This window comes from Ranitomeya variabilis, chromosome 5, assembly GCF_051348905.1.
Source record: "Ranitomeya variabilis isolate aRanVar5 chromosome 5, aRanVar5.hap1, whole genome shotgun sequence".
Lineage (NCBI taxonomy): Eukaryota > Metazoa > Chordata > Amphibia > Anura > Dendrobatidae > Ranitomeya > Ranitomeya variabilis.
Window position 1 is genome coordinate 427,773,097 of NC_135236.1, and position 20,589 is coordinate 427,793,685.

At 39.8% G+C, this 20,589-nt stretch overlaps 1 protein-coding gene across 1 annotated transcript in view; it reads left to right on the top strand.

The window, feature by feature from the left end:
* TPH2 (tryptophan hydroxylase 2) overlaps nucleotides 1-20,589 on the top strand; it is a 530,115-nt gene that overhangs the window by 501,309 nt on the left and 8,217 nt on the right. Inside the window, exon 9 of the mRNA XM_077265292.1 lies at nucleotides 3,706-3,801. Coding sequence (XP_077121407.1) covers nucleotides 3,706-3,801 — 96 coding nt within the window. The remainder of the gene's footprint in view (nucleotides 1-3,705; nucleotides 3,802-20,589) is intronic.

Sequence of the window (20,589 nt, forward strand, 5' to 3'; positions counted from 1 at the left end):
TCTGTACTGATGTGCGCTGGCATTCTATTAATTAACAATAATAGGGACTTCTGCCTTCAGTCACTGCTACAATCAAACCTCTGCCACTGATGATTAAATGAGAGCAGGCAACGCTTTATTAATGAAGCCCATTTAGAATTCTGCAGCGACGCAAATGAAATTACACAGGGAAATATTAAAAAGTTTTTGATAGACTGCACTTGGGTTGCAAAATCAACCTGTGTCATTCTAAAATTATTTTTCATTACAAATAGTTTATCTACCTTAATTAGCTTTTATTAGGAATTAATAATTAATCATTAATTACCATTGGCATGTTAATTATTTACAACTATTTATCATCTGCCTTTAGGTAGTCGTTTGTTTTTCAGATCTTTACTAGTGAACCTAGTCCCATCATTGCTCTTTATGTAAGCTGCAGAGTAAGATGCTATATAAAAAACCCAGACCGTACCATCTTGGGGTCTATGATTGTAAAATCAAGAACTATTGGCAAATACATGTTGTAATTGAGACCATGGCATATGGAGTTTTACTGTCCCTGCAGTTCTGGCTCAATTTCCCATTTAATTGTCCCACAAAATCACAAATGACAACCTTCAGGGATGCAAGCCGGTTACCTGCAATTGTCTTACAGATGTTCATTACTGTTTTGCATTTCTTTCGAAGGCATAGGATAGGTTCTTTTAAGACTTTAAAGCCAATTTTCTATATAAACTAATCTGCTTTCTTAAACTATTTAGTATATTGTATGATGTGACTTAAAGGGATTTTCCATGATTGTCTATAGGCTTGCTCTTTGTAAAAAAGAACAATCTGAGCTTTACTTACTCAGTACTGTTATAATGCTGCCTCTCTGCCACTGCTCCTCATGTTGACAGGTTACAACGGTGATGACGACTACAGCATGTGACTGATGCAGCCAATCACTGGCTTCATCAGCATCTCCGCTTAGCCCAGTGATTGGCTGCAGTGGTCATGATGTTTCCGCTGCAGCAGCAGAGCTCACATCCAGCAGTGAGTGAGTAAAGATCAGCCAATAGAAATAAAATATCCTGGTAAGCCTTTTTATTTATTTTTTCTTTATTATTATGTAACTGAAATCTCACTATTGGTTATCGGGATATAAATCGTTTCCACCTGTTCTTAAAGAAGCTGTCTATGTTTGAGAATAATTCTTTGATAGATATATAGATCTCAGGTTATCCATTGCTGGTGATCATATGCAGCCTACTGAGGACACGATGGTACATGTTAATATATACATAAAATATTACACAGTATTGAAGAATCACAAATAAAACTCCAGCATCCAAAAATAAATATGTAACTTAAAATCCACATTTAGTAAGTTATTGTGAAAAATCATCATCATCAATATATGCATCCTGAATAGTGATGAGCGAGTGTACTGGTTGCTCGGGTTTTCCCGAGCACGCTCGGGTGGTCTTCGAGTATTTTTTAGTGGTCGGAGATTAAGTTTTCATCACCGCAGCTGATTGATTTACAGCTACTAGCCAGGCTGAGTACATGTGGGGGTTGCCTGGTTGCTAGGGAATCCCCACATGTAATCAAGCAGGCTAGTAGCTGTAAATCATTCAGCTGCCCGATGAAAACTAAATCTCCGAACACTAAAATACTCGGAGATCACCCGAGCAGCGAGTACACTCGCTCATCACTAATCCTGAACAATTGATATAAATAACATAAATCACTGAATCATTCCAGATCAACAGCAATCCTTACTTATAACTAGCTAGAAGCTAACATCCCCACAAACACATTAGATTAATGCCATTTTTAGCCCGACTGACAGACCATCTAATTTATTGCGGGGTCTTTTGACTCTTGCTAGTGGAACAAAACATTAGTTATGTTAAGTTCTTACTCTTGATCCTTTTGCATTCTAGGGAGATAAGCCACTGCCAGTGGTGTCTGACCATGGCTTACACCTATCTCCCCGGAGGATCACTATGAAAGGTGTAATAGTAACTTTAATTAGATCAAGAGTTCTTATTTAACATTTTACATCAAATTATACATATTTATATATTACTGTTTTCTAACAAATTTGTTTAACTGCTGTAATTAAATTAGTACATTTGTCCCCAGTTATTTTTGTTACATTAGAGCATTCAAAAAAGAAAAGAAAATCAGATAACTAAACATATTTCTACAGAAATTCATCAAAAAAAGGAAATCATATAAAAAGTTGAGCACAGTTTTGACACCGCGTAACAAATAAGTCTGTTGAATAAAGAAAATATTTTAACATGCCAAGCAGATGCTTCTGCTCATTTTCTTTTCCCTTTATGTACAGGGCAGTGTGAATAGCCGACTTTTCCCTAGTCAGGCGGCATTACAGATCTTTTCCATCATTAACTTTGTACATTTCATAAGCTATGGAAGAGTTATTAGCTAAAACAGAGGCATCTGGAGATTTCCAGTGTAATTAAATCACCAGCCTCATTTCTGTGTTTTTAGGTTTTGAAATAAAGTTCATCAGTAACAAAGTGACTGTTTCATGATCTATGTAACATAAAGTAGTCAAGGGAAGCCGACACATATTATTAGCAACACTGACATACAACATTTATGATAACAAAAATAAAAAAAGCTAACTTCAGGTCCCCTATAAATTAGAATGGAGAGCCACTAAATACTTGGGCTGGACATGTATCTTATAGTCAATTTAATCATTGCAGGAGAAAACTGTGGCCAATAAAATGGGTTTTAGATATTGGACTCATCATATTTTGTTGGTTTCATGTGAGCAGCAGTCATTAGAGTAGTTACCTTAGGGTAGAGACAGACTGCCGTATTTCTCATGCGAGAATCGCATCATAAACCTCATACTGACTGTCTGCTCTTAGAAATGTTGGTGCAGTAAGCTACGATAGCTGTATTAAAAAAAGAGTATTATTTACCCTCCCTGGGTCCAGCACCACCTCTCCAACACTGACCTGGTCTTTGTTAGGCTACTTTCACACTAGCGTTTTTGGCTGCACGTCGCAATGCGTCATTTAGGAGAAAAAATGCATCCTGCAAAGTTGTCTGCTGATGCGCTTTTTCCCCATAGACTAACATTACCGACGCATTGTGACGCAGTGGCACACGTCACAACTGTCATGCGACGGTTGCGTCATGTTTTGGCGCACTGCCGCCACAAAAGAAGTTACATGTAACTTTTTTTGTGCGTCGGGACCGCGCATGTGCGGCCGAAACTCCGCCCCCTCCTCCCCGGACCTTACAATGAAGCAGCGGAAGCATCTTAAGACTGCTTCCGCTGCCAACGTAGGGCATTTTCTTCACAGTATGCGTCGGTACATCGGGCCGACGCAGCGCGACAGCCTCGTACCGACGCTAGTGCGAAAGCAGCCTTAGTTGTCTGCAGCACTGACATCATGACAACAGCACTGCAGCCAATCAGTTTGCCCAACGGCTCTGCCTGTACACACAGCACAAGCTGCTGAACTCACGGATTGTATGCAGCATTGATGTCACATCAACAGTACTGCAGCCAAACATCAAAGACCGGCACTGGACCCTTAGTAATACTAAGATAATTAGTTTTCTGAAATGACACCCATTTAATATGACTACCCCTTTTAGCCTGGCTCTCCCGGAATTAGGAGAAATATTATTAATTGTTTTTGCAGAAAAGCGTAAAAAATAAAATATCTATTATAATTTATTTTTTTTCAGTGCTACTTTTTTACTATTGAATTCGGTCTTTGCAAACAAGATGGACAGCTACGAGCATATGGTGCAGGACTCCTGTCTTCTATTGGAGAATTGAAGGTAAGACAGCAGACTACAACAGACTGGGCTGCACAAACTATTTCAAATGATGCTTTTTGTGAACTTTTATTCTGCATCAATTTTCTTCTTTTTTATATTGGTACACAAAAAAACCCACTGCTGCTTATTTGAAAATGTCAGCAGGCAGAGTAGTCGCTCTTGAAAGATTCTAATAATATTGTATATTTTTGTCAATCATGGCTTTTCTGAATACTCATAGCATTCTGTATCAGTCGAGGGATTTCTTATAAATTTTCAAATACACTAAAATTTACATGGGCCATCAATGTTTAATCAGTGGGGATCCAAACCTTGGGACCCCCACTGATCAGTAAAGCATAGGCTCTACAGCCCCTTTACGGTTTTATCAAGCTCAGTGACTCATCTATGTGTCTAATTAAGTGAATCTTAGTACTTATAGATTATTTACTCATAGAAAAAGTGACAAAAAGTGCATAACTCTAGTGCACATGCAAGGGTTGCATTTGCATATAGGCCGCTAAGCCCAGAGGAGCCCAAAAGGTCTCTTTGGTCTATGTGAGAAGACTAATATTATTAACTCCTTAACAACATATGATGCACTGGTACGTGATATGTTGGCTCCCTGCTTTTGATGTGTCCCAAGATGCATCTTTCCCAGCAGATGATGTCTGAATTATTCAGCCATCATTTGCCTCTGACAGCTGGGGGCGGGTCAATCTCAGACAGTGGCATTTAACACACACCGGCAGGGTGCATTATTTAATTTGTCCATTGCCATGACAGTCAGGGGTCTGTTTAAAACCCCCTGCTTATTATGATGATTCATTTGTGAGAGCCCAGCTGTAGATGGTGTTCATAGGAGATTGTGAATTTTCACTATTGATAGCAGTGCTCATGCCATGCTATGTATAGTACAATCAATCGGATGGTCACAGCTTCTAGTCCCCTAAGGGGACTAATAAATACAGTAAAGAGTGAACAAAAATGTTTTTACAAATATTTAAAAAATACAAAAATACAAAAGTTCAAATCACCCCTCTTTTGCCCCATCAAAAATAAAACAAAAAAAATAGACATGTTTGGTATCGCTACATTTCTAAAAGTCTGATGTATCAAAAGATCAAATAAATTATTCCAATCGGTAAACAGTACAATTAGAAATAAAACGCCGGGATTAAGATTTTTTGGCCTCCGCAACATTGCAATTAAATGCAATGGGAGGTAATCAAAACATTGAAAAATTCCAGTGCATTAAATGATAAAATAAATGTTTTTATTCAAAAGTACAACTTGTCCTGCAAAAAACAAGTCCTCATACAGCTATGTGGATAGAACAATAAAAAAGTATGGCTCTTGTAAGAAGGGCAGGGAAAAACAAAAATGAAAAGGCGTAAAATCGCTCCATCAAAAAGAGGTCAAAGAACTGAGATATATGGGGGACTTTTTGGAGATTTTGCTCTGGGGCTCATGAACTTCAAGTTACCACCACATGATTATTCAATACGTTTGATTAGCAAATGAATACTTAGTAGGTCAGTGTATTATTACTTTATTATAGCAAAAACTTAGAGAAACACATACATCAACATAAACTTTCTACCGCTTTGATACATTTAAATTCTTAAGAAGAAATATGGTATAAGAAAAGCAGAATCATATTTATTGAAATAAATGTTTTTTTTCGGGCTCACTGAAATAAACCAAAAGAAATGAAATGAACAGAGAAATAACAAAATAAAAAAAAATCTAAAAAAGCCCAAAACACTTTCAAATATAAAAATATTAGGGATATATAGATACTTTGAGGGACAAGGCTCTAGGACTTTTTCCAAAGGCGAACAATAAATATACCATGTCGTAGTTAATGACTTGGGGGCATAGTCAGAAGTGAAGTACTGGTTGAAAATCCTTGTGCCATTGCAATCTGAAATCAGTCTAAAGTAAAGAAGTAAAAAATAGCAAACCTGGTGCATTACCCCAGGAAATAAAATCATAAATTTTACATTGTGGTACTCCATCATTATAAAGTAGACAGCACCTTTCCGGTAGCCAGTAATATTGGAGATATATAGTTCATAAAACATAATCACCATTTTACAAGGCAACATGACCCATTATCAAAGGAACAATATGGCACATATCACTTTTTAGTGACAGAGGTTCAACTACAGGTACTATATAATTCTGGATTAAAGAATCATTTTAACAACAATTCCCAAAGCCTTAAAGATATTTGGCATCTGCAGAAACCATCCAAGTCTAGGAAGATTTTGATTAAAAAAATAGATTTTATCTGATTGTGGTTACTTTTTCCTTTATTGTATTAACATTCAGAGTGATTTGCATGCATGTGCAGCACTTGTGCACTTTCTGCTTTTATCCTTTAATGTGGTATCCTGCAGTGAGGGTTGTTTTTCTATTCCATATACAATACAAATGGAGATGGAAGAATCTGCATAGGCGATCAACTGACAGGAGACAGTTGCATACATTATATATGATTGATGTTTTACAACGAGTTGTATACGGTTTCAGAAATATAAGTCATCTATTCTACATTTTGGCACATCTCAGACATGCACCAGTGCCAAATGTTAAGAGTTTACAATATTTGAAATAAAGTTTCCATCCTTATAGAAATGTTCTTCTATTTTTGACATTTCATAAATACAATGGCTAAGTTAGGAACAATAATGGCTTGTTCCATCAGTCAGAATAAATATCATGGACAGAAAAGCTTATTTTTCAGCTTTAAAGAGCAAACAAATATGCACTGATTTATTATAGAATGTAATGTTTATATGCAAAAGTGTGGAAATCCAGCAGATTATAGGCTTCCATCTGCAAAGTGGTTGTGCTGTGCAGATTACTACTGTATTGAAACAAACAAGTCAGGGTTAAGACGGATTCTGCAAGTTACAAAGACAGACACAAAGACCTAGTGCTGGGCTGGGGTACCAAGGGCCCACCGGTGACATTGATTCTGGGGTCCACGGTTCAGCAACACGTAATATTACCTTAGCCTTATTCAAAAATTTGCCTATGCTTCTATACAATAATAAACTGCATACTTTGTGAAATGAATGATGAGATGCTGCCTCTATTTATATATGTTACATTAAGTGTGCTGTACAAAACACTGCTAGTGTGGGGTGTGAGCACTCTTGCACAGAGACCTACCAGGGAATTTTCCTATTCACCTGTGTGACAGTCAAACCACAAAAACCCAAGTAAAATTAGGAAATTCATGAAAGAGTTATAATGGGATATAGGGTCAAGATGTGTAGAATGGCCAAATTCAGCTAAATCTGGAACCTGTAACAACTTTTCAGATTACACATCATAGGTTCAGACAAAAATTTAGCTTATTAGCTCTAAACAGTGCACACTAAAGGCAACAGCTAGAGATCTAGTTGATGTTTGGCTCAGTGGTTAGCACTGCAGCCTTGCAGCGCTGGAGTCCTGGGTTCAAATCCCACCAAGGACAAAATCTGCAAGGAGTTTGTATGTTCTCCCGGTGTTTGTGTGGGTTTCCTCCAGGTACTCTAGTTTCCTATCACATTCCAAAGACTTACTGATAGGGAAATTAGATTGTGTGCTCATTTATATAGCGCTGTGGAATTAATGGCGCTATATAAATGAGTAAAATAAATAAATAAATGTTGGGAAACTCAACACTAGTCTATTAACCCCTGATGTGTGCCTTTTCTGTGGGAGATATGTTCATGTAAATTGCTGTAAGTATAAGGCATGATGATCGCCCGGGCTTACGCTGAGCGCCGCCCTGATAAAATGCCGCTGTCATCTCTGTTTGAGAGCTGACACCCTGCAGCAAAGCCCACGATCAGTGCTAGCAATGGTTGTGAGCGTCTTACCCTCTGATGCCACTTTCAATAGTGACAGCAACATCATGGGGCATCGCAGAGGAAGGGAGTTCCCTCTGTGCTCCCATCAGTACAACGAGATTGTGATCGCGCTGTGATGGTGGCCTCCATGGTGACCCCTGGCCGAAAGATAGCCGCGGGGTCACCCAGGGACCGTGGCCTGTCAGCTCATGCTCAGAGCAGGAGCTGATATGCCTCCTCCCTGCATCAGAGATGCTGATCTAAACCAAAAAGACGAATGTAAATAAAAATCATAACTCTGAAAACGTGATCTTGTCCTGCAAAAAAAAAAAAAACAAGCCATTATACAGCTCCATCAGCAGAAAAACAAAAAAATTATAGCTGTTAGAATAAAGCAAAGCAAAAATTATTATTTTTTCTATAAAATAGTTTTTATTGCGTAAAAGCACCAAAACATAAAAAACTATATAAATTTGCTATAGCTGTAATGGTACTGACCTGAACAATAAAGCTGCCATATTAATTCTACTTCACATGGAATGGCATTAACACCCCCAAAAAAACTATTCCTGATTTGCTGTTTTCTGCCTCCCAAAAATCAGAATAGAAAGTGATTAAAAAGATCTAAACTCATCCTGCAAAAAATAAGCCCTTACATGACTCTGTCCGACGAAATATGGAAAAAATTATAGCTCTCAAAATATTGGGATGCACAATAAAAAGGGTTTTTTAGTGTGTGACAGTAGTCAAATATTAAAAAACTATATAAATCTGGTATCTGGTACTGACCAGAAGAATGCATACACCGGGGTTCCCAAGTAAAACTCTGACATACGTCATTCAGATGGAATCCCAGCAGAAGATTCCCTATAATGAGGCAGATGGAGGCACTGTGGACACCGTATTACCTGTGATCCGACGTGGTCCTTTTTTTAGGCATGCAGAAAAGCACGGTCCACCACAGTTTGTGCACTTCCGAAAAGAAGGACACCGCTGAACAGAGGACAGACGTAGTTCAGAGTAACTTGCTGCCTCATTATAGTGAGTGCCTCACTCTGGGGTTTAGTCTGAATCATGACACTCAGAGATTTAGATGTAAGCCCGATGCAAGTTCTCAGCATAGAGCGCTGGTTAAATGTGATCCCAAATGTTATGTATAATTTTCCCAACAAAAGCTTCAACTCCATCCGCAAAGAAAGCAAGTCTCCACTCGGGTCCGCCATCTTTCAGTGGAAATATAGGGGCTTCCATGTTACTGTTAGTACAAAGGCTCTGTAAAGCACTATAGCTCCTTGCACCCGAAAAAAAAATAATCGAATTATGCATTCCCAAATCCAAATACCCCCTCCATTCTGAGCCCCACAGTGTATCTAAACCACATTTAGCATCTACATGTTTGCCATTTCTGTAGAGATGAGAGCCTTCCTAATTTATGAGTGCGTGTCTCTAGAAGTATGAGCTGGGTACCACATCTTATTGGCACTACAATGTACTGGGGACTGCAATGTACTCTACACTATACTGGCAAATTTGCACTCAGTAACATCCACTACTGCTTTTTTCTGGAAAACACCCAAGGAGTCAAAATGGTCACTACACCTGTAGATAAACTCCCAAAGGGGTACAATTTCCAAAATGGGAACCTGTCACCTCCAAAATGGAAGATGAGCTAAGCCAACCAGCATCAGGGGCTTATCTACAACATTCTGTAATGCTGTAGATAAGCACCCGATGTATCCTGAAAGATGAGAAAAAGAGGTTAGATTATACTCACCCAGTGGCGGTCCTGCTGTGGTCCGGTCCGATGGGCGTCGCGGTCCGGTACGGGGCCTCCCATCTTCTTACGATGACGTCCTCTTCTTGCCTTCATGTTGCGGCTCTGGCGCAGATGTACTTTGTCTGCCCTGTTGACGGCAGAGCAAAGTACTGCAGTGCGCAGGCACCGGGAAAGGTCAGAGAGGCCCGGTGCCTGCGCACTGCAGTACTTTGCTCTGCCCTCAACAGGGCAGACAAAGTACGCCTGCGCTGGAGCCACAGCGTGAAGAAGACAAGAAGAGGACCTCATCCAATGAAGATGGGAGGCCCCGGAACGGACTTCGATGCCCATAAGATCAGACCACCCCCCAGGTGAGTATAATCTAACCTCTTTTTCTCATCTTTCAGGATACATCGGGGGCTTATCTACAGCATTACAGAATGCTGTAGATAAGCCCCTGATGCTGGTGGGCTTAGCTCTTCTTCAATTTTGGGGGTGACAGGTTCCCTTTAAGGGGAGATTCTGCTCTTCTAGCACATAGGGGCTCTGTATATGAAGTCCACAAACTATTCTAGCAAAATCTGTGCTGCGTCCCTCCTGAGTCTCGCCGCATGATGAAGCAGTACTGTACAGCCACATATTGGGTATTTCTACTTTCAGTGGAAACTGTGGGACATATTTTGGTGCCTTTTTTTTACCCTGTGTGAAAATGTAGACTCTGAGTCTAAAACAAAATTTTGGTGGTAAAAACGTAATAATTCTTTTTCACTGCCAATGGTATAAAATTCTGTGGCACACCTGTGGTGTCAATATAATCACTGCACCCATAGATAAATTTATTGAAAGGTGTAGTTTATAAAATGGGGTCACATGAGGGAGAGATTCTGCTCTACTAGCACATAGGGACTCTATATATGAAGTCTGCAAACTATTCTAGCAAAATCTTATCTCCAGGAGGCAAATAGTGCTCCGTCCCTCCCGAGTCTCGCTGTTAGCGTTGAGCGATACCGTCCGATACTTGAAAGTATCGGTATCGGAAAGTATCGGCCGATACCGGCAAAGTATCGGATATAATCCGATACCGATACCTGATACCAATACAAGTCAATGGGACACCAAGTATCAGACGGTATCCTGTATGGTTCCCAGGGTCTGAAGGAGAGGAAACTCTCCTTCAGGCCCTGGGATCCATATCAATGTGTAAAAGAAAGAATTAAAATAAAAAATAGGGATATACTCACCCTCCGACGCAGCCTGGACTTTACCGCCGTAACCGGGAGCCGTTGTACCTAAGAATGCGCGCTTGAAGGGCCTTAGATGACGTCACGGCACTCTGATTGGTCCGTAGCGGTCGCGTGACTGCTACGCGACCAATCACAAAGCAGTGACGTCTTCTAAGGTATTTCAAGCGCTTGAAAGACCTTAGGTGACGTCACTGCTTTGTGATTGGTCGCGTAGCGGTCACGCGACCGCTACAGACCAATCAGAGCGCCGTGTCGTCATCTAAGGCCCTTCAAGCGCGCATTCTTAGGTACAACGGCTCCCGGTTACGGCGGTAAAGTCCAGGCTGCGTCGGAGAGGTGAGTATATCCCTATTTTTTATTTTAATTCTTTCTTTTACACATTGATATTAATCCCGATACCGATTCCCGATACCACAAAAGTATCGGATCTCGGTATCGGAATTCCGATACCCGCAAGTATCGGCCGATACCCGATACTTGCGGTATCGGAATGCTCAACACTACTCGCTGTGTAGTTAAGCAGTACTGTATAGCCACATATTGGGTATTTCTACATTCAGCAGAAATTTTCATACATATTTTAGTGCCATTTTTACCCATTTCCCTTTGAGAAAATGTAAAATCTGGGGCTAAAACAAAATTTTGGTGGTAAAAATGTAATTATTTTTTCTTTACTGCCCAATGGTATAAAATTCTGTGACACACTTGTGGTGTCAATATGATCACTGCACCCCTAGATGAATTCATTGAGAGGTGTAGTTTGTAAAATGGGGTCACTTATGAGGGTTTCTGCTGCTCTGGAACCCCAGGGGCTCTGCCAATGTGAAATGGCACCTTCAAACCAGTTCAGCACTGTACTGTAATATGGCGCTCCTTCTCTTCTGAACTTTGCACTGTGCCTCAAAAATAGTTTTCCACCCCTTATGGGATATTGGCATACACAAATTGTACTGTTCATGTTCTCTATTTACCCCTTTTGAAAATTGCAAACTTGAAGTCAAAGCAACATTTCAGTGGAAATAATAGTAATATTTAATTTACTCAGTCCAATGTTATACATGTTTGTGAATCACCTGAGAGTTAAAAATACTCACTATTTCATCTACTGTAGATAAACTCCTTGAGTGGTGTAGTTTACAAAATGGGATCACTTGTCAGATTTCTCCTTTTTTGGCATGTCAGAGGCTCTTCAAATTTGACATGGTAATATGATCACTGCACCCCTAGATGAATTCATTGAGATGTGTAGTTTGTAAAATGGAGTCATTTATGGGGGGTTCTGCTGTTCTGGCACCTCAGGGGTTCTACCAATGTGACATGGCACCCTCAAACCAGTCCAGCAAAAATCTGAACTGCAATATGGCGCTTATTCCATTCTGAGCTTTGCACTGCACCTCAAAAGAAGTTTTAGCCAAATATAAGGTATACGTGTACTCAGGAGAAAGTGACCAATAATTTTTTAGTCTATTTCCTCCTGTTACCCTTGTGAAAATAAAAAAATGTTGCTAAAAGAACATTTTTATGGAGAAAATGTGATTTTTTTTTAATTTTCATGGCTCAACCTTATAATCTTCTTGGAAACACTTGGGGCTTCAAGTTGCTCACTACACGTCTAGATAAGTTCTTTGAGAGGTCTAATTTCCAGAATGGGGTCACTTGTGGGGCATTTCCACAGTTTAGGCAAATCAGGGGGTCTCCAAATGCGACATGACACCCACGGATCATTCCATCAAAATCTACTTCCAAAACATCACTTCATTCTTTCTGAGCCCTGGCATGCTCCCAAACAGTAGTTTTCGCCAACACATGGGGCATCGGTATGCTCAAGAGAAATTGACCAACAAATGTTAGGGTCCATGTTCTCTTGTTACCCTTGTGAAATTCAAAAATTTGGGTCTAAAATCATTTTGTGGGGAAAAAGTGATCTTTTTTATTTTCACGGCTTAACTTTATAACCTTCTATGAAGCATCTAGGGGTTGAAGGTGCTAACCACACTTCTAGATAGGTTCCTTGAGGGGTCTATTTTCTAAAACAGGAACATCAGGGACTCTCCAAACGTGACATGCATCCGCTAATGATTCCAGCAAATTTTGCATTTAAAAAGTCAAACGGCGCTTCTTCCCTTACGAAATTCGCCTTGCACCCAAACAGTAGTTTTCCTTGACATATTGTGTATTTGCATGCTCAGGACAAATTGCACAACAAATTGTTTGGTGCATTTTCTCCTTTTACTGTTGTGAAATTAAAAAAATTTGGGGCAGCAAAACATTTTTTGTGGGAAAAATTAGATTTTTTTATTTTCACTTCTCATCGTTATAAACTTCTTTGAAGTACTTGGGGGATCAAGGTGCTCACCTCACATCTTTATAAGTTTCCTGAGAGGTCTAGTTTCCATAATAGGGTCACTTGTAGGCGGTTTCCACTGTTTAGGCACATCAGGGGCTCTCGAAATGTGACATGGCATCCGCTAATTATTCCAGCAAATTTTACATTAAAAAAATCAAATGGCGCTCTTGTTCCTTCCAAGGTCTGCCATGTGCCCAAACAGTGGATTTCCTCACATATGGGGTATCGGTATGCTCAAAAGAAATTGGATATCAAATTTTGGGCTCCATTTTTTCCTGTTACCCTTGCGAAAATAAAAAATGTCTATCTAAAGTCAAATTTTTATGAAAAAAAGTTAAATGTTCATTTTTTTCTTCCACATTCCACTGATTAATGAGAAGCACCTGAAGAATAAACTTCTTGAATGTGGTTTTGAACACCTTGAGGTGTGTAGTTTTTATAATAGTGTAACTTTCTGTGATGGCCCATCAAAGTCACTTCAAATGTGATATGGTCCCTAAACAAATGCTTTTATAAATTTGTTTGGAAAATTGAGAAATCGCTGGTCAAGTTTTCACCCTCATAACTTCCTAACAGAAAACAATATGTTTAAAAAATTGTGGTGATGTAAAGTAGACTTGTAGGAAATGTTATTTATTAACTATTTTGTGTGACATAACACTCTGACTTAAGGGCATAAAAATCAATTTTTGAAAATTGCAAATTTTCTAAAATGTTCCCCAAATTTTGGATATATTTACAAATAAATGCAAGTCATATCTAATACATTTTACCACTGTTATGAAGTACAATCTGTTACAAGAAAATAATCTCAGAATCGGTGTGATCCATTGAAGTGTTCCAGAGTTATTATCACATAAAATGACACTGGTCAGAATTTAAAATTTGGTCTGGTCATGAAGGTGAAAACAGGTTTCGAGGTGAAGGGTTTAACGATTTTTCTCTAATACATAAATTGATCTTCTACCGCAATCTTTCCCCAGTCAACTAGCCCTTGCAGAACTAGTTATTGTTGGCAAACCCAATACTAACATATTAACGGTTACTCTCTTTATTCCATAAATTGTTCTTTTACTGTGAACTTTCCCTAATCAACAGGTCTTTTGGACTTCTCTAAATTGCCAACATATCGATCCATTAAGATGCTTAATAACATAAAGCCATTTTCATCCACATTTCCTTGTTTCAGCTCATAATCTTTATTCTTTCTCCATCTCTTTTAATTGACTTTAGTTTCCAAGACATATCTATGACATATACTTTAATAAAATTGAAGTGGAAAATTGGAATTTTAAATCTTTTACTGTCTAATATTCAGTATATTCTCCCGTTAGTAATTATCTAGCCTCATGATGCTGAGAGCAAATTCTACAATATCTTTGCAGACTTTAACACGCTTCCCTGTATCTACAGAGGTGCTCTATATATGAAAGAAGTCTGATGACTGCAATCTTTACTAACTAATTTTCAGATCACAAAAGTATGCCCTTAACCATTCAAAGTAGGAGTATTTCAATTTTCTCGCTTTCCTAATCACATTCAATTCTAAATGCTTCTTTGATATTTTTAGATCCCTTTTAGTCTTGGCACTTTATTCAACCATTCAGGGCAATACTGTGTATGTACTGTGCATATATACACAATGCTGTAATGATGTTCAGTTGCTAAATCACAGCTATTCTGTATACAGAATGATGCTATGTAGCAAAGTAGTATTCAAACTGAATGCAAGAGTATATACCATATTCAAAATTCTGGTCTTTTTTTGTAATTTATCCAGTTGTAACTTCCCATTGTTTGGTGTTTGGAAATAAAACCAACACAAAAATTCACATCCAATTCTCACCTTTAGCATTGTAACTCTTTTTTTCACCGCAATCTATCCTGAATACTGCAGTAGGCTGGGTCTTTTCAGTTAATTATCATAGTAAGTAGCTGGTTAATAAACTCGCATTCTGGCATCTAATAACATATCACTGCGAAGATCTCATAAGCCCTAATTCTTACAGCTTGGTAATTATTTGTATCATAATAGTAATGTCTAAGAAATCACACTTCAGATCTCTCAGTACTGTGCACAATATGTGTAATCCTTGGAGGTCATGAGTGTCAGGAATAGATTCTACTGCCCACACACTGTATAAGGAACACGCTTGTAATCAATGGTTGGTGGGTGTAGGGATCCCACTTCTCATAAATATCAAGAACTCCACAGCACACACAGAGCATTGAGAAATTGTCATAGGCAAAAGAAACCCTGACTTTTGCCTATGGTTAGGTTTTTTTTTGCCTATGTCAATTTGTAAATATGATTTAACCCACACTGACTTTTGTAACAGCTTTCAGTCGTACATAGAGCATTGAGGACTCCAATCTGCCATCTGATAAATAGTGATTTTTGGTGATAAATTCCATCCAAGGTCACTTAGCAATTTAGTTTGACCCAATACAACTACCATTGATTGTTCATGATCATTGTGTCATTAATTGTGTGGTTGCATCAAAATATAAAAATGTTGTTGGAATCTCTGCTTACTTTCATTAATTTAGTAAACATTTTCTGTAAAGTAAAAAAAAACACCCACATTGCATGATTAATATTATATTGGCAATATTTTTCCACTGTGTTATTCAAGGGTTTCCCTTGGGTTACATTTTTAAAATGTACCATCAATTTTTTACATTTTATTTAGGAATAATAATAAAGTTAGTAAAAAAGGAGCTGAAAGAAAATACCATTACAGCCAGAGAGGTAACACATTACTGAACATTATCAGCTTTGAAACACAATAAAAGTAGTTATAGGATTTGATATTAGAAAAGGAAATGCAGAAACAAGTAATACTTTAAAAGCCTTAGAACATCGTCGTGCCACATAAGGTAATGGTAATGCCACCTATGCTCATTAGCACAGATAATTGCGGCGTTTTTGCAGCAATTAAATGGCATTTAGATTATTTTACAATGCGTTACTAGAACATAAATAGCACTTCACTTAACTTTTTTTATAGTGTCCTTTTAATGATTTTTTTTATGCTGCGCTCTGAAAGATACTAAACTTACATTGTATCCATGCAATTAAAACAAACAAGTGTACAAGAAAGATCTAAACAAGCTTAAACATATTGTTTTACACTAATCTATGTGAATAATATCCTTTAAGTTTGAGGCTTCATACTGCGTTTTGAAAGACTTACTAAATCACCTTTAAATGTTGAAAATTCTGTTATGTAATAATGTCTAATGATGTTAAAGCTAAAAAAAACCCCTAAATGACAATATCCTATATTGAATTAATTTTTGGAAATGTACTAAGGACACACTATGTGATTTTATATTGGATAATTATGTTTTAATGCAACTTAAAGAAGACCTTTCACCAAATAATTTATGTTGAACCTGACACAATGTAATTATTGCTGCAAAGCAGGATACATTTTTTTTTTTTTTAATTTTGCATCTACGTTGTGGAGATTTATTTGCATCAAATACTTGGCACCTAATGAGTTAACTTTAGTCCAAGTCCAAGTTGGTGTTTTTGGATATTTTTCATTAGGGGCATGTACTTCTGCCTTCTTTATGGCACTGACCAGTCATAAGCAAGCAGCAATATAGAAATGTAGAAAGATCTGTGATGATGTCTTCAGGGTGGTAACATGACCTGAGTCCACAGGTCCTGCCAGCACAGAAGTTCTAAAAATATTAACTGGCTATAATGGGGCTTTGATGCTGATTAACCCCTTCCCGACCTTTGACGCCACGTAGGCGTCATGAAAGTCGGTGCCAATCTGACCCATGACGCCTATGTGGCGTCATGGAATGATCATGTCCCTGCAGAGCGGGTGAAAGGGTTAACTCCAATTTCCCCCCGATCTGCAGGGACAGGGGGAGTGGTACTTCAGCCCAGGGGGGGTGGCTTCACCCCCCCCGTGGCTATGATCGCTCTGATTGGCTGTTGAAAGTGAAACAGCCAATTAGTGCGATTTGTAATATTTCACCTAAAAAACTGGTGAAATATTACAATCCAGCCATGGCCGATGCTGCAATATCATCGGCCATGGCTGGAAACACTTATGTGACCCCCCCACCCCACCCCACCGATCGCCCCCCCAAGCCACCGATCTGTGCTCCGCTCCCCTCCGTCTTGTGCTCCGCTCCCACGTCCTCCTGTCCGCTCCCCTCGTGCACCTATGCCACCCCCCATGCTCCGACGCCCCCCCGTGCCCCGATCCCCCCCCCCTATACTTACCGAGGCTCCGGGTGTGCATCCGTCTTCTCCATGGGCGCCGCCATCTTCCAAAATGGCGGGCGCATGCGCAGTGCGTTCGCCGAATCTGCCGGCCGGCAGATTCGTTGCAAGTACATTTTGATCGCTGTGATAGGTTCTATCACAGCGATCAAAATAAAAAAAATAATAAATAACCCCCCCTTTATCACCCCCATAGATAGGGACAATAATAAAATAAAGAAAATATATATATATTTTTTTCCACTAGGGTTAGGGTTAGAACTAGGGTTAGAACTAGGGGTAGGGTTAGGGTTAGGGGTAGGGTTAGGGGTAGGGTTAGGGGTAGGGTTAGGGTTAGGGTTATGGCATGTGCACACAGTGCGGATTTGGCTGATTGGCCACGGATCCGCAGCGGATTGGCCGCTGCGAATTCGTAGCAGTTTTCCATCAGGTTTACAGTACCATGTACACCTATGGAAAACCAAATCCGCTGTGCCCATGGTGCGGAAAAATCCGTGCAGAAACGCTGCATTGTATTTTCCGCAGCATGTCAATTCTTTGTGCGGATTCCGCAGCGTTTTACACCTGTTCCTCAATAGGAATCCGCAGGTGAAATCCGCACAAAAAAACACTGGAAATCCGCTGTAAATCTGCAGGTAAAACGCAGTGCCTTTTACCTGCAGATTTTTCAAAAATCGTGCGGAAAAATCTCACACGAATCCGCAACGTGGGCACATAGCCTTAGGGTTAGGGTTGGAATTAGAGTTAGGGTTGGAATTAGGGCTAGGGTTGGAAATAGTGTTAAGATTAGGCTTGTGGTTAGGGTTACGGATAGGGTTAGGGGTGTGTTGGGGTTACAGTTGTGGTTAGGGTTGGGATTAGGGTTAGGGTTGGGATTAGGGTTAGGATTAGGGTTAGGGTTGGAATTAGGGTTACGGGTGTGTTGGGGTTATGGTTGTGGTTAGGGGTGTGTTGGTGTTAGGGTTGTGATTAGGGTTATGGCTACAGTTGGGATTAGGATTAGGGGTGTGTTGGGGTTAGTGTTGAAGTTAGAATTGAGGGGTTTCCACTGTTTAGGCACATCAGGGGTCTCCAAACGCAACATGGCGCCACCATTGATTCCAGCCAATCTTGTGTTCAAAAAGTCAAATGGTGCTCCCTCCATTCCAAGCCCCGACGTGCACCCAAACAGTGGTTTACCCCCACATATGGGGTACCAGTACCAGCGTACTCAGGACAAACTGGGCAACAACTGTTGGGGTCCAATTTCTCCTGTTACCCTTGCAAAAATAAAAAATTACTTGCTGAAACATAATTTTTTGAGGAAAGAACAATTATTTTTTATTTTCACGGCTCTGCATTATAAACTTCTGTGAAGCACTTGGGGGTTGAAAGTGCTCACCACACATCTAGATAAGTTCCTTGTGGGGTCTAGTTTCCAAAATGGAGTCACTTGTGGGGTGTTTCTACTGTTTAGGCACATCAGGGGTTCTGCAAATGCAACTTGATGCCCGCAGACCATTCCATCAAAGTCTGCATTTCAAATGTCACTACTTCCCTTCCGAGCCCTGACGTGCGCCCAAACAGTGGTTTACCCCCACATATGGGGTACCAGCATACTCACAACAAACTGGGCAACAAATATTGGGGCCCAATTTCTCCTGTTACCCTTGTGAAAATAAAAAATTGCTTGCTAAAACATCTTTTTTGAGGAAAGAAAAATGATTTTTTATTTTCACGGCTCTGCGTTGTAAACTTCTGTGAAGCACTTGGGGGTTGAATGTGCTCACCACACATCTAGATAAGTTCCTTGGGGGGTCTAGTTTCCAAAATGGGGTCACTTGTGGGGGGTTTCTACTGCTTAGGCATATCAGGGGCTCTGCAAACGTAACATGATGCCCGCAGACCATTCCATCAAAGTCTGCATTCCAAAACGTCACTACTTCCCTTCCGAGCCCCGGCATGTGCCCAAACAGTGGTTTACCCCCACATATGGGGTATCAGCATACTCAGGAGAAACTGGTCAACAACTTTTGGGGTCAAATTTCTCCTGTTACCCTTGCAAAAATAAAAAATTCTGGGCTAAAAAAATATTTTTAAGGAAAGGAAACACATTTATTATTTTCACGGCTCTGCGTTATAAACTTCTGTGAAGCACTTGGGGGTTCAAAGTGCTCATCACACATCTAGATAAGTTCCCTTGGGTGTCTAGTTTCCAAAATGGAGTCAGTTGTGGGGAGTTCCTACTGTTTAGGCACATCAGGGGCTCTGCAAATGCAACCTGACGCCCGCAGAGCATTCCATCAAAGTCTGCATTTCAAAACATCACTACTTCCCTTCCGAACCCCGGCATGTGCCCAAACAGTGGTTTACCCCCACATATGGGGTATCAGCGTACTCATGAGAAACTGGACAACAACTTTTGGGGTCCAATTTCTCCTGTTACCCTTGGGAAAATAAAAAATTGTGGGCTAAAAAATCATTTTTGAGAAAAGAAAAATTATTTTTTATTTTCATGGCTCTGCGTTATAAACTTCTGTGAAGCACTTGGGGGTTCAAAGTGCCCACCACACATCTAGATTAGTTCCTTGGGAGGTCTAGTTTCCAAAATGGGGTCACTTTTGCGGGAGCTCCAATGTTTAGGCACACAGGGGGTCTTCAAACGCGACATGGTGTCCGCTAATGATTGGAGCTAATTTTCCATTCAAAAAGCCAAATGGCATGCCTTCCCTTCTGAGCCCTGCCGTGCGCCCAAACAGTGGTTTACCCCCACATATGGGGTATCATCATACTCAGGACAAACTGGACAATAAGATTTGGGGTCCAATTTCTCCTATCACCCTTGGGAAAATAAAAAATTCTGGGCTAAAAATAATTTTTGAGGAAAGAAAAATTATGTTTTATTTTCACGGCTCTGCGTTATAAACTTCTGTGAAGCACCTGGGGGGTATAAGTGCTCACTATGCATCAAGATAAGTTCCTTGGGGGGTCTAGTTTCCAAAATGGGGTCACTTGTGGGGGAGCTCCAATGTTTAGGCACACAGGGGCTCTCCAATCATGACATGGTGTCCGCTAGCGATGGAGATAATTTTTCATTCAAAAAGTCAAATGGCGCTCCTTCCCTTCCGAGCCTTACCATGTGCCCAAACAGTGGTTTACCCCCACATGTGAGGTATCGGTGTACTCAGGAGAAATTGTCCAACAAATCTTAGGATCCATTTTATCCTGTTGCCCATGTGAAAATGAAAAAATTGAGGCTAAAATAATTTTTTTGTGAAAAAAAAGTACTTTTTCATTTTTACGGATCAATTTGTGAAGCACCTGGGGGTTTAAAGTGCTCACTATGCTTCTAGATAAGTTCCTTGGGGGGTCTAGTTTCCAAAATG